At 41.1% G+C, this 17,134-nt stretch overlaps 1 protein-coding gene across 3 annotated transcripts in view; it reads left to right on the plus strand.

Annotated features, from left to right (window-relative positions):
- LOC117424845 (tumor necrosis factor receptor superfamily member 3-like) overlaps positions 1-15,894 on the plus strand; it is a 30,240-nt gene extending 14,346 nt beyond the window's left edge. For all 3 annotated transcript variants that reach the window (XM_058992517.1, XM_034041556.3, XM_034041555.3), the window contains exons 8-11: positions 994-1,104; positions 2,138-2,160; positions 3,545-3,782; positions 13,981-15,894. In XM_058992517.1, coding sequence (XP_058848500.1) covers positions 994-1,104; positions 2,138-2,160; positions 3,545-3,782; positions 13,981-14,210 — 602 coding nt within the window. In that variant the 3' untranslated portion in view covers positions 14,211-15,894. The remainder of the gene's footprint in view (positions 1-993; positions 1,105-2,137; positions 2,161-3,544; positions 3,783-13,980) is intronic.
- The last annotated feature ends 1,240 nt before the right edge of the window (positions 15,895-17,134 follow it).

The raw sequence follows: 17,134 nt of genomic DNA on the forward strand, positions 1-17,134 counted from the left end.
CTTGATAAATGCATGACAAGAACAGGGGAGGTGAAAAGTAATGTAAAATACTGTAAGGAAAAAAAATCATATTTTTCATGGTAAGCAGTCAAATACACAATTTCTATGAAATTTGTGATATCGTGAATTTTCCTGGGCCCTGCATATGGCTAGTATATAGTAATCTGTGCTTACTCTGTATCTAGTTATTACCTCCTCCTCACACAGTAATGTCTGCCTGGTCCGAAATACTCTCTCCATGACTCTTCTTCCCGCTCTCCTGTGTAGCTCTTCTGCTGGTTCTGTGACACCGCCTGGTTTCAATAAGCGGTACTTTTAACACATGCTGAGGCACCTAGTAAAGTTAGCGCCCTTAAGTGAATATGGTTTGCATATCAGATACCTCTCCGCAGTATTTTGTGATGTACTTAAATGACTCGACCGTGGTACTTTTTCTACGCTCTAGGTTGCCTGCCACTGGTTAGTGAATACAGCAGGTGTACACAGCACACAGTAAAGGGGCTTACTGCATGCAAAACACGTCACCGCTGTTTAGTGAATGAAACCCTGAATGATTTGTAACGTGTTTCTAAGTGTCCGGTGGCTCCATCCAATCAAGTTGAGAGTGTGTTTCATTCTCACGCACTCTTTGCTGTGTCTGGGTCTGTCATACAAAAGAGTGTAAGAGAATGCCAACATGATTAGAGGGATCCAATGAACATTTAGAAAAAGATTCTAAGTCATTAACTCTAAATAAAAAACAGACAATATTAAATATAAGTACTATAGTAGCATATTGAATCTGTTTCTGTAGAGCCTGTGGTTTAACGTTCGAATGCTTTGTCATTGACACGCTGAGTGTGAGATCTACACTCTCAGCAAAGTTATAAGTGTAGCTGCTGCTAACCGGTTCTAATGAGGACGTGACTTATAATGTGTAGATCATTTTTCAAAGAGGTTTGTTTTGCAGCGTAAAGCCATGTCAGTAATGGAGCACGTCTTGTTTGTTCTCAGGCTGGCTGGGGTTCTTGATTCTCCTGGCAGTCCTGGCCTTGCTGGTCATTGTTGGAGCCATCGCTGGCGCCCTCTGCTGTTTGAGAAGGAAACAGCAGCACAAAGATAAAGGTAGAGGAGAAACGTGTTTGCAACATGTGATTCTGGTTTAAAGTGATTGGAACAAAATAATTCCAGAAATTGTACCTGTCCTGAAGGTCTCAAACGTGCAGTTTAGAAAGAAACACATGGTATAGCTGTTAAATACTACTACTGTTAATACATCTCTGTTTGCAAGCTATGTTTTCAGTTAGTGTTGTACAGAAGACACTGCTCCGGTGAAATGACCCAGGAAGTGCACGCATAACATATTTTTTGAGAATAAGGCACAGTGCTGTGAAATGTGTTTCTTTCAGAACTGCACTGTGGCGTAGCGTCCCGGGCCAGGCTGGTCTGCCCCTAAGTGACCAGACACAGAAACTGCACTTCAACGCTGCTTTAGGCACTTTTATAAGAACATAAGAAAGTTTACAAACGAGAGGAGGCCATTCAGCCCATCTTGCTCGTTTGGTTATCATTTCCAACCAAAACAAAATACAGGAACAAAAACAAAAGCTTGAAATAAAACACTTCCAGATAAGCTTTGTTATTCTGGTGCGTCTCCACAGAGAGCACAACCTGCGTCTCTCGCTCTCTCTGTACTGCACCCTCCCCAAACAAACATTTCATTGTTCATTTATAGCATGTGACCAGAAGTTAATGGGCAGTCAGTCAATCAATCAATCAATCTATCACCACCTGGCCACTTTTCCTAGTAAATCATTTACACATTCCACACTTTTACAATTAATTCATTTACACATTTCACCAAACTGAATTAGCATGTGGCTTTGTAGTGGTTGGCCATCTTCGCTCCAGGCTGTTCCTCCAGTGCTGAGCTAAGATATTTGTAAGTGTGTAGGTTCTGTGCTCTGCCCCATGCACATTCCAAACCTGTGCGGCGACTGCTAGTGCTGAACAGGTAGGGTTTAGGGAATTCTATAAGGGAGCAATGATCACTTTATGGATAATACAATTATTTTGAATAGTTAAAATAAACCTGTTGCAATGTTGTTTTGTTAAAAATAGGCTTAATAATGCAGTCTCTCTCTTCTTTCTCTTACAGACCACACCCCAGACTCAGGCAGGGTAAGTCAGTTAATAAGCATCCTTACGCCCCCATCTCCGTTTTTCTCCCTGATTTAGTGCCTTTAATGAATCCCCTATCACAGCAGCTCAGGAGTCCTGCTTATTCCTAAAACTACCATGTTTATAGAAACTACAGTTCCCAGCAAGCCTTCACACTCATAGTAGCAGGGAGGGATGATGAGAGCTGTATTTTCTTTTCTTTTTTTTTTTTTTTTTTTTTTTTTTTACACAGGCAGCAGGTCTGATCATTGTTGCAGGACTTAATTGGGAGTTTCACAGTTGCCTATACTCTCTTGCTCGCAGCCAGGTTGGAAATAAAAGGCCTTGTTTAAACTGGGCTGATAAAACCTGGGAGGGTTAAACCTGCACACGCTTAAGGGTTAAGGGTTAAACCTGCACACGCTTGTCTCTCTCCCCCTCGATATTTAATTTATTTGCAACAACGAGGGGGGAACAAAACACAATCTCTCCATGCGATTTTGAAGTTTCAGATGTAATCTCTACAGAATGACTTCAAATCGGAACCCAAGCTTAGGACATTATTCTGTTTTTTGAATGTAGCTAAAAGTAAGTGAGTCATTTTTTTTCCTCGGATAGAATGTAATCTGTTACCGCATTTCGTTACCTGTCTGAAAAAGGAACTATTATCATTCCTGTGGTTTATTGAACTCCCTGATTGATTCCTGTGGTTTATTATTATTGTTATTATTATTATTTATTTCTTAGCAGACGCCCTTATCCAGGGTGACTTACAGTTGTAAACAAAAGTACATTTCAAGAATCACAGTACAAGTATTAATACAATTAAGAGCAAGATAAAATACAATGACTTCGGTTCTAGCAAGTACAAGTGTCAGTGATAGTTATAGAATACCCTCATTCCTGTGGTTTATAGAATTCCCTGATTGATTCCTGTGGTTTATTGAACTCCCTGATTGATTCCTGTGGTTTATTGAACTCCCTGATTGATTCCTGTGGTTTATAGAATTCCCTGATTGATTCCTGTGGTTTATTGAACTCCCTGATTGATTCCTGTGGTTTATTGAACTCCCTGATTGATTCCTGTGGTTTATAGAATTCCCTGATTGATTCCTGTGGTTTATTGAACTCCCTGATTGATTCCTGTGGTTTATTGAACTCCCTGATTGATTCCTGTGGTTTATAGAATTCCCTGATTGATTCCTGTGGTTTATTGAACTCCCTGATTGAGTCCTGTGGTTTATTGAACTCCCTGATTGAGTCCTGTGGTTTATTGAACTCCCTGATTGATTCCTGTGGTTTATAGAATTCCCTGATTGATTCCTGTGGTTTATTGAACTCCCTGATTGATTCCTGTGGTTTATTGAACTCCCTGATTGATTCCTGTGTTATTTCTTTCCTCCAGGACTCAGAGCAGTCCAGTTTACTGTCTCCAAGTGGAAGCGTAATCTCCTCGACCTCCAGCATCCCACAGTTCCCTGCTCCCTCCGCAGGCTCCCCCCCTCCCCTCATCGCCGTGCCTCATTCGCTGACTGCTCTGCAGGGGGCAGAGCATGAGGCACACAGCAGGGCTTCCATTGGTCTACAGTGCGGCAGGGAGGCGGGTCAACAAGAGAGGCTGTGTCAGCTTCCCTTCATTGGAGGTGAATCACTTTGAAAAAAATATTTAGATCATCGCCTCATTCCTCTTGTTGAAATGTTGTTCTTGTAAGCAATATAATGTATGGTATGAATAGTTGGCAAATAGCATGTTCTATTCTAGGCTTTATTCATCCCACTGTAATAAATACAATTTCAATTTGGATTTTTAAGAAAAAAATGGAAGAAAGGATACACCTTGGTTAAATAATATTAAACTATATTCATATAGATATGAAACCTATTTTAATATTTAGCTACTAGGAATGTGCATTTTGGTTAAGTTTTATGAACATTTTAAGTTTGGACATGTCCTAGTTTAAATTTGGGTTAAGTTAATACAATGATACATGTTTTATTTTATTTATTGTAAATGCACCGCACCCACTCGCGTTCGTTGCCCCTTTAAAACACAGACCCAGGACACAGGAATTGGATTTTAAGCGCGGTTGCGCTATTTAATACACAAAACAAACACCTAGCTCTACTGAGCACTAACTAAACACGCAGGAACCTCAACTATACTGCAGGACAGCTAAGCCGTTTACCTGCTACACAAAACTCAATACACAATAACAATACACAAAAAGGGTTTTACACACTACCTTTTCATTTGTATGCTTGAGCACACAGACAAGCGGGCTCTCTACACAGCAGCCTATAACAGACTGGCTGCTTTTCTTTTATACCCTGCACCTGGCTCCAATTCACAATAATCACCAGGTGCAGGGGATAATCACAAATAAAACAATTAACAAAATGAAATTAAACAATTAAACAAAATTAAGGCTTTTCAGCCTGTGACCTTCTGGGAGATGTAGCCACTTCCCTCCACCCTTAAAAGACCACCCACCCTCAAGTCCCATCTTTTTAATCTTCGGCCTCTTCCACGGGCGGGTCGGTCCTTCCTCCGGCGCACTCAGGCAGGGACCACGCACCAGCAAGAAGGGACCCGGACGGCTTGCCCTGGGCGACTGTAGCGCAGGCCGGTGACCGGGAGTAAGGACTGGCAGGCAGAGGCGCGTGGCTGTGGACCGGCGCAGCGACGTCTTGGATCTCAGGGGGAGTGGAGCAACCAGCAGGGGGAGCGCCAGCGATGTCTGCTTTTTGCGCAGTGATGTCTTCCTCCTGCGCAGTGACATCTGAGTTCCAAGGGGAAGTGGAGTAAGGGACCAGGCAAGCGACTGTGCCTGACCGTCCTGCGACCTGGGCACAAGGTCGAGTGGAGGGAGGTCGAGGCATTCCGGGCTGGTGTCCACGTAGCTGGAGCACAGGACCGCACTTGATAGCGCCGGAGTGCCCCCCGGCCTGTTGCTGAGGCTCTGTTGGAGGTGAGTTGCTCACCTCCTCCCCCTTGACTTCAGCCGGTGGCTCCGGTGACAGGAACAGCTCCACCCCCTCTGGCTCTCGGGACAGCAGCTCCACCCCCTCTGGCTCTCGGGACGGCAGCTCCACCCCCTCTGGCTCTCGGGACGGCAGCTCCACCCCCTCTGACTCTCAGGACGGCAGCTCCACCCCCACTGGCTCTCGGGACGGCAGCTCCACCCCCACTGGCTCTCGGGACGGCAGCTCCACCCCCTCTGGCTCTCGGGACGGCAGCTCCACCCCCTCTGGCTCTCGGGACGGCAGCTCCACCGCCTCTGGCTGTCGGGATGGCAGTTCCACCCCCTCTGGCTCTCGGGACGACAGCTCCACCTCCTCTGGCTCTCGGGACGGCAGCTCCACCTTCCATTTCTGGAGCAGCAGGTCCAGCTCTGTAGGCTCCGGCAGTCCCAGCTCCAGTCTCCACCTTTCTGTCTGCTCCTTCTGAGCAGCGGTATTCTGGTTGATTCCTTGTGATCAATTCTTCTATGCTTTCCATTTTTTTATTCTGGGTCTTTAGGGGCGCCCACACATGCTGCCACCATATATAACAAAGCTTCACCACTTTTGGTTCGTTGCCCCTTTAAAACACAGACCCAGGACACAGGAATTGGATTTTAAGCGCGGTTGCGCTATTTAATACAGAAGACAAAAACCAAAATAAACAAAACAAACACCTAGCTCTACTGAGCACTAACTAAACACGCAGGAACCTCAACTGTACTGCAGGACAGCTAAGCCGTTTACCTGCTACACAAAACTCTAACAATACACAAAAAGGGTTTTACACACTACCTTTTCATTTGTACACTTGAGCACACAGACAAGCAGGCTCTCCACACAGCAGCCTAGAACAGACTGGCTGCTTTTCTTTTATACCCTGCACCTGGCTCCAATTCACAATAATCACCAGGTGCAGGGGATAATCACTAATAAAACAATTAACAAAATGAAATTAAACAATTAAATAAAATTAAGGCTTTTCAGCATGTGACCTTCTGGGAGATGTAGTCCTTTTTTCCCCCTAGGACTACACTCTCATTATATATATATATATATATATATATATATATATATATATATATATATATATATATATATATACAGTGGCTCTCAAAAGTATTCACCCCTCCTTGGACTTTTCCACATTTTATTGTGTTACAACATGGAATCAAAATGGATTTAATTAGGAGTTTTTGCCACTGATCAACACAAAAAAAGTTCATAATGTCAAAGTGAAAAATAAAATCTACAAATTGTTCTAAATTAATTACAAATACAAAACAGAAAATAATTGATTGCATAAGTATTCACCCCCTTTGCTATGACACACCTAAATAAGCTCTGGTGCAACCAATTGTCTTTAGAAGTCACATAATTAGTTGAATGGAGTCCACCTGTGTGCAATTAAGGTGTTTCACATGATTTCAGGTTAAATACACCTGTCTCTGGGAGGTCCCATAGTTGGTTAGTACATTTCCTAACAAAAACTACATCATGAAGACGAAGGAACATTCAAAGCAAATCCGGAATAAGGTTCTTCAAAAGCACCAATCGGGTAGGATATAAGAACATTTCCAAGGCATTGAATATCCCCCGGAGCACAGTAAAGTCCATTATCAAGAAATGGAGAGAATATAGCACAACTGTGAATCTGTCTAGAACAGGCCGTCCTCAAAAGCTGAGTATCCGGGCGAGAAGGGCATTAGTCAGGGAGGCCACCAAGAGGCCTATGGCAACTCTAAAGGAGTTACAGTCTTCCATGGCGGAGCTGGGAGACACTGTGCATACAGCAACAATAGCCCGGGTGTTTCACAAAACTGGCCTTTATGGGAGAGTGGCAAAAAGAAAGCCATTGTTGAAAAAAACTCACGTCAAATCTCAGCTAGAGTTTGCCAGAAGGCATGTGGGAGACTCTGAGACGAAGTGGAAGAAGATTCTATGGTCTGATGAGACCAAAATAGAGCTTAACGCTAAGCGCAATGTTTGGCGCAAGCCTAACACCGCACATCATCCTGAGAACACCATCCCTACCGTGAAGCATGGTAGTGGCAGCATCATGCTATGGGGATACTTCTCTGCGTCAGGGCCTGGAAAGCTTGTGAAGATAGAGGGCAAAATGGATGCAGCAAAGTACAGAGAAATCCTGGAGGAAAACCTGCTGAAGTCTGCAAGAGACCTGGGGAGAAGATTAATCTTCCAGCAGGACAGTGACCCCAAACATACAGCCAAAGCCACACTGGAGTGGCTTAAAAACAAAAAGGTCAATGTCCTGGAGTGGCCCAGTCAAAGCCCGGACCTCAATCCAATTGAGAATATGTGGAAATAGTTGAAAACTGCTGTTCACCAAAGGTCCCCATCCAACTTGACGGAGCTTGAGCAATGTTGCAAAGAAGAATGGGCAGAAATTTCAGTGTCCAGATGTGCAAAGCTGGTAGACTTATCCAAATAGACTCATGGCTGTAATTGCTGCCAAAGGTGCCTCTACCAAATATTGACTCAAGGGGGTGAATACTTATGCAATCAATTCTTTTCTGTTTTGTATTTGTAATTCATTTAGAACAATTTGTAGATTTTATTTTTCATTTTGACATTATGGACTTTTTGTGTGTTAATCAGTGGCAAAAACTCCTAATTTAAATCCATTTTGATTCCATGTTGTAACACAATAAAATGTGGAAAAGTCCAAGGGGGGTGAATACTTGAGAGCCACTGTAAATATATATATATATATATAGTGCTGTGAAAAAGTATTTGCCCCCTGTCCAGGAAGTCACAAAGAACCCAAGAACAACATCCAGGGATCTGCAGGCCTCTCTCGCCTCGGCTAAGGTCAGTGTTCATGACCATCAGAAAGACACTGGGCAAAAATGGGATTCATGGCAGAGTAGCAAGGCGGAAACCATTGCTCACTAAGAAGAACTGAATGCTCGTCTCAAGTTTGCCAAAAAGCACCTGGATGATCCTCAAGAGTTCTGAAACAATGTTCTATGGACAGATGAGTCAAAAGTGGAACTTTTTGGCCGACATGGGCCCCGTTATGTCTGGCGAAAACCAAACCCTGCATTCCACAGTATGAACCTCATGCTGCATCAGGACCTGGACGCCTTGCCATCTTTGAAGGAACCATGAATTCTGCTCTATATCAGAGAATTCTACAGGAGAATGTCAGGCCTTCCGTCCATGAGCTAAAGCTGAAGCGCAGCTGGGTCATGCAGCAAGACAATGATCCGAAACACACAAGCAAGTCTACATCAGAATGGTTGAACAATAAATTTAAAGTTTTGGAATGGCCAAGTCCAGATCTAAACCCCATTGAGATGTTGTGGCAGGACCTGAAATGAGCAGTTCATGCTCGAAAACCCACAAATGTCACTGAGTTGAAGCAGTTCTGCATGGCGGAGTGGGCCAAAATTCCTCCACGGCGCTGTGAGAGACTAATCAATAACTACAGGAAGTATTTGGTTGCAGTTATTGCTGCTAAAGGTGGCGTAACCAGTTATTGAGTCTAAGGGGGCGATTACTTTTTCACACGGGGGCATTGGGTGTTGCATAACTTTCTTTAATAAATAAATGAAATATGTATCAAATTTTTGTGTTATTTGTTCACTCAGGGTCCCATTTATCTAATATTAGGTTTTGGTTGAAGATCTGATAACATTCAAAAATATGCAAAAATGCAGAAAATCACAAAGGTGGCAAATACTTTTTCACAGCACTGTATGTGTGTATATATATATATATATATATATATATATATATATATATATATATATATATATATATATATATATATATATATATAATTTCTGATAAAATATGTAATGTAACTTTTAAGTTCCCATCCTTATAAGCTATTTCTTTGCCAAATACATTTTCCTTCTTTGAACATTTTGGTAGTCAAAGCGCAATTTTTTAAAAACAAAACTCCAAAAGGGTTGTATTTATTAATCTACATTGATGATTTAGATTCTGGTATAGTAAGCAAACTTGTTAAATTTGCAGACAACATAAAATTAGGAGTGGCAAACACTGTTGCAGCAGCAAAGGTCATTCAAAATAATCTAGACAGCATTCAGAACTGGGCAGACACATGGCAAATAATATTTAATAGAGAAAAGTGTAAGGTACTGCACGCAGGCAATACAAATGTGCATTATAAATATCATATGGGAGATACTGAAATTGAAGAAGGAATCTATCATGTGTCTGCCCAGTTCTGAATGCTGTCTAGATCATTTTGAATGACCTTTGCTGCTGCAACAGTGTTTGCCACTCCTCCTATTTTTGTGTTGTCTGCAAATCTAACAAGTTTGCTTACTATACCAGAATCTAAATCATTAATGTAGATTAGGAATAGCAGAGGACCTAATACTGATCCCTGTGGTACACCACTGGTTACCTCGCTCCATTTTGAGGTTTCTCCTCTTATCAGTACTTTCTGTTTTCTACATGTTAACTCCCTAATCCATGTGCATGCATTTCCTTGAATCCCTACTGCGTTCAGTTTGAGAATTAATCTTTTATGCGGGACTTTGTCAAAAGCTTTCTGGAAATCTAAATAAACCATGTTGTATGCTTTGCAATTATCCATTGTCAATGTTGCATCCTCAAAAAGGTCAAGCAGGTTAGTTAGACACGATCTCCCTTTCCTAAAACTGTGCTGACTGTCTCCCAGTATATTGTTACCATATAGGTAGTTTTCCATTTTAGATCGTATTATAGTTTCCATAAGTTTACATATAATAGAAGTCAGGCTTATTGGTCTGTAGTTACCTGGTTCAGTTTTGTCTCCCTTTTTGTGGATCGGTATTACGTTCGCTATTTTCCAGTCTGTCGGTACAACCCCTGTGTCAAGAGACTTTTGCATGATCTTGGTTAGCGGTTTGTAAATAACTTCTTTCATTTCTTTGAGTACTATTGGGAGGATCTCATCCGGCCCAGGGGATTTGTTTATTTTAAGAGCTCGTAGTCCCTTTAACACTTCTGCCTCTGTTATGCTAAAGTTATTTAAAATTGGATAGGAACAGGTCGACATGTGGGGCATGTTGTCCGTGTCCTCCTTTGTAAAATCCTGCGAAAAGTAATCATTTAATATATTTGCTATTTTTTTTCTTCATCTATGATTTTGCCACTTGTATCTCTTAGACATTTAACCTCCTCTTTGAATGTTCTCTTGCTGTTATAATATTGGAAAAACATTTTGGAATTGGTTTTAGCCCCCTTAGCAATATTGATTTCTATCTCTCTCTTGGCCTTTCTAACTTTCTTTTTGACTTGTGTTTGCAGTTCCAAGTACTCTTTCTGTGTACTTTGTTTTTCATCCCTTTTAAACGCTCTGAAAAGTGCCTTTTTTCGCTGAATATTTCTTTTAATTGATCTATTAAACCATTTTGGCCATTTTGTTTTAGATTTAGATTTGTCTACTTTTGGGATGTAATTGTTCTGCGCCTCTAGTACTACATTTTTAAAAAACAGCCATCCTTTTTCTGTGGATGTTTTCTCTATTTTACTCCAATCTACGTCTCTGTTTCATACCTTCATAGTTTGCTTTTCTAAAATTGTAAACCTTAGCTTTAGTCATTACTTTTGGGGTTTTAAAAAATACTTCAAATGAGAACATGTTGTGGTCTGAGTTTGCCAATGGCTCTCTGACCTCTGTTTAGTTATTCTGTCTTCGTTATTTGAAAAGACTAAATCAAGGCATGCCTCTCCTCTAGTCGGTGCCTTGACAAATTGCGTTAGGAAGCAGTCATTTGTCATTTCCACCATTTCAGTTTCGTCCGTCGTTCTCCCCACCGGGTTCTCCCATTTTATACGGGGGAAGTTGAAATCCCCCATTAGTATGGCTTCTCCTTTTCTACACGCATTTCTAATGTCATTGTATAACAGATTATTTTGCTCAGCGTCTGAATTTGGCGGTCTATAGCATGCTCCTATTATGCCCTTTGAATTTGTGTCCATTATTCTGACCCATATTGTTTCGGTGTTTTCTTTGTCCAGATTTAACACCTGGGCTTCAAGACTATTTCTTATGTATAGCGCTACCCCTCCGCCTCTTCTGTCCTGCCTGTCTTTCCTATACAGTGTGTACCCACTAATATGATATTCGTCTCCATCACTCTCAGACAACCAAGTTTCTGTAACACCTATCACATCGTAGTTACTTGTTAGTGCAGTAGCTTCAAGTTCTAACAGTTTGTTTCTGAGACTTCTAGCATTAAGATAAATACATTTAATAGTTGTCTTACCTGAGTTGTTGTCCTTGTTTTGATGTGGTCTCCCTTCTGTTTTTGTTTTCTCCCCCCTTGTGTCTTGATCTAGACAATGTAGGGAAGCTATAAAAAAGGCCAACAAGATGCTCGGATATATTGTGAGAAGTGTTGAATTTAAATCAAGGGAAGTAATGTTAAAACTTTACAGTGCATTAGTAAGACCTCACCTAGAATATTGTTTTCAGTTCTGGTCACCTCGTTACAAAAAGGATAATGCTGCTCTAGAAAGAGTGCAAAGAAGAGCAACCAGAATTCTCTCAGGTTTAAAAGGCATGTCGTATGCAGACAGGCTAAAAGAATTGAATCTATTCAGTCTTGAACAAAGAAGACTACTCGGTGATCTTATTCAGGCATTCAAAATTCTAAAAGGTATTGACAGTGTCGACCCTGGGGACTTTTTCGACCTGAAAAAAGAAACAAGGACCAGGGGTCACAAATGGAGATTAGATAAAGGGGCATGCAGAACAGAAAATAGGAGGCACTTTTTTACACAGAGAATTGTGAGGGTCTGGAACCAACTCCCCAGTAATGTTGAAGCCGACATCCTGGGATCTTTCAAGAAGCTGCTTGATGAGATTCTGGGATCAATACGCTACTAACAAACAAACAAGCAAGATGGACCGAATGGTCTCCTCTCGTTTATAAACTTTCTTATATTCTTATGTTCTTATGTTTTATTCAGAATTGGATTTAAAGGGAAATTTAAAAATAGCTACACAGTACCAACTCCCTTAAGAGATATTAGATAAAATCCATACAACCATACATACATACAACCATACATACATACATACATTCAATAAAAAGAGAATAGTGAGCACCAAATACTTCCCAAATGATTTACTTTTCAAGCTTTCACTAGGCAACATTTTACTTATTAGAAACGTTTTAGATGCATTCATTACCTTTTATTTGTGATTCCGTCACTCCCTGCTGCTTATGACGTTATGATCACAGAACGGTGATATAAGCTAGAAAGGTGTTTTCTATTTCCTTAGCAACTGGCTTAACAACCAGGCAGGAACCTGTTTATGAAATGCAAAATGACAAGATGACTGCGTGTGTTAGACAGGGGCTGCATGTATTGAAAATTAAATAAGTTTGTTAATGATTTTATCATAAAGACAATGACTCGAGTAAGATGGAGACTTTTTGCATGACTTGAGTCGAGTCACGTCTTTTGAGCAGGGAGTCGAGCCAAGTCTGCTTGCAGGGACTCGAGTCGAGTCATTTGATGGCAATGACTCGAGTCGAGTCAAGTCACGAAAAATTGCGAATTGATTCCTAGTCGAATCATTGACTCGAGTTATTACAACTCTGGTTTGCAGTGCGCATGTGTAGAGGTTATGTGATTATGAAACAGAAGACAGACAACAAAGTTCACGATCCAAACAGAAAACGTTTATTTACAATCCTGGTCTGGCAACAGCAAAAAATAATCCCAGGCAATACACAGCGAAATGCATTGTTTCAAAAACAACGGGTTACAATCCCGAAAGAATAAACACAGTTCGAAAGAATAAACACAGTAGAACACACACAAAGACACACACATGATCACAAGTCCACAGTGGGTGCTAAAGTGCTAGTGGTAAAATACAATTTATTCGTGCACAGTTGTGAAGTGTTGCCCGGGTTTGGTGCTGGCCTTAAGCGACAGCTCCGGATCGTGTTAGCCATCTAACAAGAACAAACAAGTATAATTAACACGACAAACAAACAAAACATTCACGGTTATTTTACAGTTCTCCTTTCTTGGTTCAACCTTAACCATAACAAAAGGAACAGATCACCTAGCCACGTCCCCTTTTGTACCGTCAGTCACGCTCCCTTGGTTAGCGAGTGCAACCGTTTCTCTTCCAATCCACGGTTGCCATATCGCTTCCCTTCTGGGGCGATGACTTGGTATACTGTAACTCCGCCTCCTTTCTAGATGGCCAACTTCCACCTTTCCTTTGGAATTAATTGTCAGACCATCCAGTCCGGGTTTCCTTTACACAGCGCCCTCCCAGATCGAGAGGGAGATTTATAACCAAGATTCATTCTTTCTCTGTCACACCTGGCTATGCCAGTGAGAGAGAGAATTGAAAAACAGCAAACAGCTCTCCATCCAAGGAGAATCAGAAGAAGAAAAGTCATTGACAGACTGAACACTCTCTGCTTTAATAATTAGCTGCATCGTTTTGGCTCCTGCCTTCTTCACACAGCATGGTAGAAACAGCTGGGTAGACTTCAAAACCTAAATTCACAAATAATCTACCTTTTAGGGAGTCTGAAAGGGGGGCATTTTTGTAGGAATAGTGTGCCTGCTGAATTATGATCTGTGCCAAAACAGCAATAATGACAGGATAGAATGCCAAAAAAGAAATGCAATCTTAGGCAAATGTGAATGGTATCAGATATTATATTTAGAAACAAAACTTTATGATGATAAAAAGCACTAGCTAACTCACACACACTAGAATACTAAACAGGTTAGATATTAAGAACATTTGGATTCTATAAATATCCCTCTTTTATCTTAATATTTCTGTTTTCTCCCTTCTCTTGTCTCGCTTTCTCACAGAGATGAAGGTCAGTGGAAATGTCTACATTTACAATGGTCCCGTCGTGAACCAGGCTTCTCCCAGCTCAGACCAGCGCAGGGACCCCAGTTCCTCTCCTCCAGTCTCCCACTTCAGGCTCCCAGTGCCGGAGGAGCGGTCTGCAATACCAGTGCAGGAGCAGCAGGGCACTCCACTGCAGGAGTCAGGGAAGGAGTCTCACATCACCATCGAGGAGACGAACTTGTACTAATAGACAGATCACTGAGCTATCCCTGCCCCGTCTCGCTGTGTTCATGGGTCTGCAGCTGGTTCAGTGCAGCTGCTGTCACCGAGATCCCTCATCTTTCCCGTGTTTGTTGCCAAGTAGTTGCACGCACAGCTCATGTAGGTCTGGGAGTGAATCAGAGTGAGGCATCACCTGACCACATATAGGCACATGCAGTTCATTTGAATGCGCTCCTTTTTTTTGGCCAGTTTGTTGAACGTGTTTGAAGCATTATTGATCTCTAAAAAAAAAAAACACTTCTTTGAGAAACTCGCACATTAGCCTTGCGGCATCCAGACCTGGTTTTCAGTTCAAAACCTTCATCTAGCGAGTCTGACAGGCTTGAAATCAGGTTCCTTCATTTCCATCAGCAGCAGATATAACATCAAACAGATTTCAATTGAGACTGTCTGCCTGTCTGTCAGCCCCAGTCAGGATTTCAGGCTGGCAGAAATTCATCTCTCCACACTGATGGTGGAAGTGTCTTAATGCTAGAGAGAGGCTGGGTTTAAATCCTGGACTGCAAAAAAAAAAAGTAGGCTGAGAATATATGATACTGTTCGGGAAATATTGGCGGCTGTTGAATGAATGTATAAATTGCAATTCTACAGAAGCAAGATCCATACAGGATGGAAATAAGACTATCATTGCATAGCTGTTTGATCCATTCCTGGTTTTACTATGAGTTTATTAAGATACACTTGCGCATGTTAGCTCTACACTGGGGCTTATCAAGCTCGGAGTAAAACCTGGAATGGGTGAAACAGCTATGCAGTAGGAGTCTTATTTCCATGCCTGGACTTTTGTATAGTGTGTCCGGTTGCAGACTGCAGAAGGACCCAGCGGTAGGCAGCCCCAGTTCGATACTGTGAATGAGAGGAGATTGAGTTTTACAGACTGGAGTTTGTGATTCATTCTTAAATATAAGCCCCCTTCAGAGGTTCAGTTTTCTAATCCAGCATTGTTGTACTGTATCAAGGCTGTAAAACTACATTCAATACGGTAAACGTTTGAACACCAGACACAAGGCTTGACTTAGTATTTATAGTCATCTACTTTTATATTTATTTCAAATTTTACATATGTTTTTACACAAGATATTCAATTACAGTACACAATGCATCAAGATGTCAGAAAAAGCTTTTGAGGAATAAACCAACAATGACTGCAAGAAACACAAGATGATCTGTTAAACGCTAAGGAAAATAGTGCTGTGTTTAGTGTGTGTATTTCCTTTACCGTTAAAACCTTTACAGACTTAATTGTGTTTGTGTGTATACACATGTATATAAGTATATTAAGAAGATCGGGACGCATTTCGAAATACAGGTACAGTAACTTACACTGTAGCCATGCTGCACTTGCACTGTTCGTAAATTATTTAATATACAGCTATGGCCAAACGTTTTGCATCACCTTATAAAATTAAGTAATTTTGCTTCATAAAGTCGAATGAAACCTGTTGAATAACATTACGTTAACATATTGAATTACATACCACTTTGTAGTTTTCCAAATACTTAACGAAAAACTGACAACAATTGAATACTGTGAGATTTTGAAGTCTAATATGAAATACTGTACTACTATTATGGCTTCCAGTAGACTTTTGCAATATCATTTTGTAGTTTCTTAGATTACATGATGTTTAATAAAAGATCTAAATGACTTTTGTATAGTTTTTTTTAATCATGTCTCATTCTAAATTGGCCATAGCTGTATGTACTTGCAGCACTGCTGGTAGTGTACACAGCTCCATCCTCACTGACTCAGACACACAGAATTACATGCCAGGTGCTTCATGTAAAGAGCAGTATAATACTCTGTGGGGCTGAACTGCATGTGGTTAATGTATTTTGAAATGCATCCGTTTTCATCTTTTCTAAAATGTGTTGGGATTAATCAAAATGCATTAAATGTATGTATATGTGTATATATATATAAGAAATAATAAGCCTGGCATTTCTTATAATGCAGAGTTATGTTGTTTCTTGTGTTTCTCTGCCATAACACCCATTTTAGTTATCTTCAATCTCACTTCCATGTGCTGTGAGTCGTGTTTGTATAACTCAGGGCTGGCCAAAGTTGGCCCTTCCACTCTTGGTCTTTGTTCCAACCATGTTCTAAATTGTTTAATTGTGACAATTCAACTTCCATCCAGACACTGAAATAGTCATTAATTTTACCTGTTAAACCTGGAGTGGGACATCCCTCCAGGACTGTGATTGGACAGCCCTGAGTGGACAAGAACAAAGCACCCCCAGGGTCACAGTGGAATGTCAGATCAAATGGTTTGTAAACATGCTACTGTGAAAAAGATCTAGCATTGACACGGCTTGAGGTTGAAACAGTGTGTGGGTGAAATGATTCATTTCTACTGAACGCCACCTGAGGTGGAACTGTATTGAGAGAGTAAAGCTGTGTACCATCTATAAAAACACTGCTGTGTGTCAAAGCGTGTGACCTTTTCCATTGAAATCATTGGACAGAGTTAAAAACAATGCTTGGTGAGTGTGATGAAACTTGAGAAGGACCTTCTTTAGCACAAGTTATTGCATGAATCACAATCTGGAGGTATGTGGAGGCTGTCTGTCTGTGTCTGTCCATCTGTCATGTACAGCTATGGCCAAAAGTTTTGTATCACCTCGAGTTTTAGGATTGAGAAATTAAATAAAAAAAAAAAAAAAAACTGTTTGTGTCAACTGTGTCTGCAATCCATGAAGGGGTGAACCTGTTATTGGAGCTGATCAAAGGGGAATGACTGAACTCACTCACCCTCCTGCTTGCTACTAGTCTTCAACAATGGTACTTTACCTAAAATAACATCAGCGAAAGCAGCCATGAGAGTAATTCAAAACTGGTAGAAAAAACTGCTGTGTCTCTCACATCCACTAGGGGACAGAGTATTG

Source organism: Acipenser ruthenus, chromosome 19 (assembly GCF_902713425.1).
Source record: "Acipenser ruthenus chromosome 19, fAciRut3.2 maternal haplotype, whole genome shotgun sequence".
Taxonomy (NCBI): domain Eukaryota; kingdom Metazoa; phylum Chordata; class Actinopteri; order Acipenseriformes; family Acipenseridae; genus Acipenser; species Acipenser ruthenus.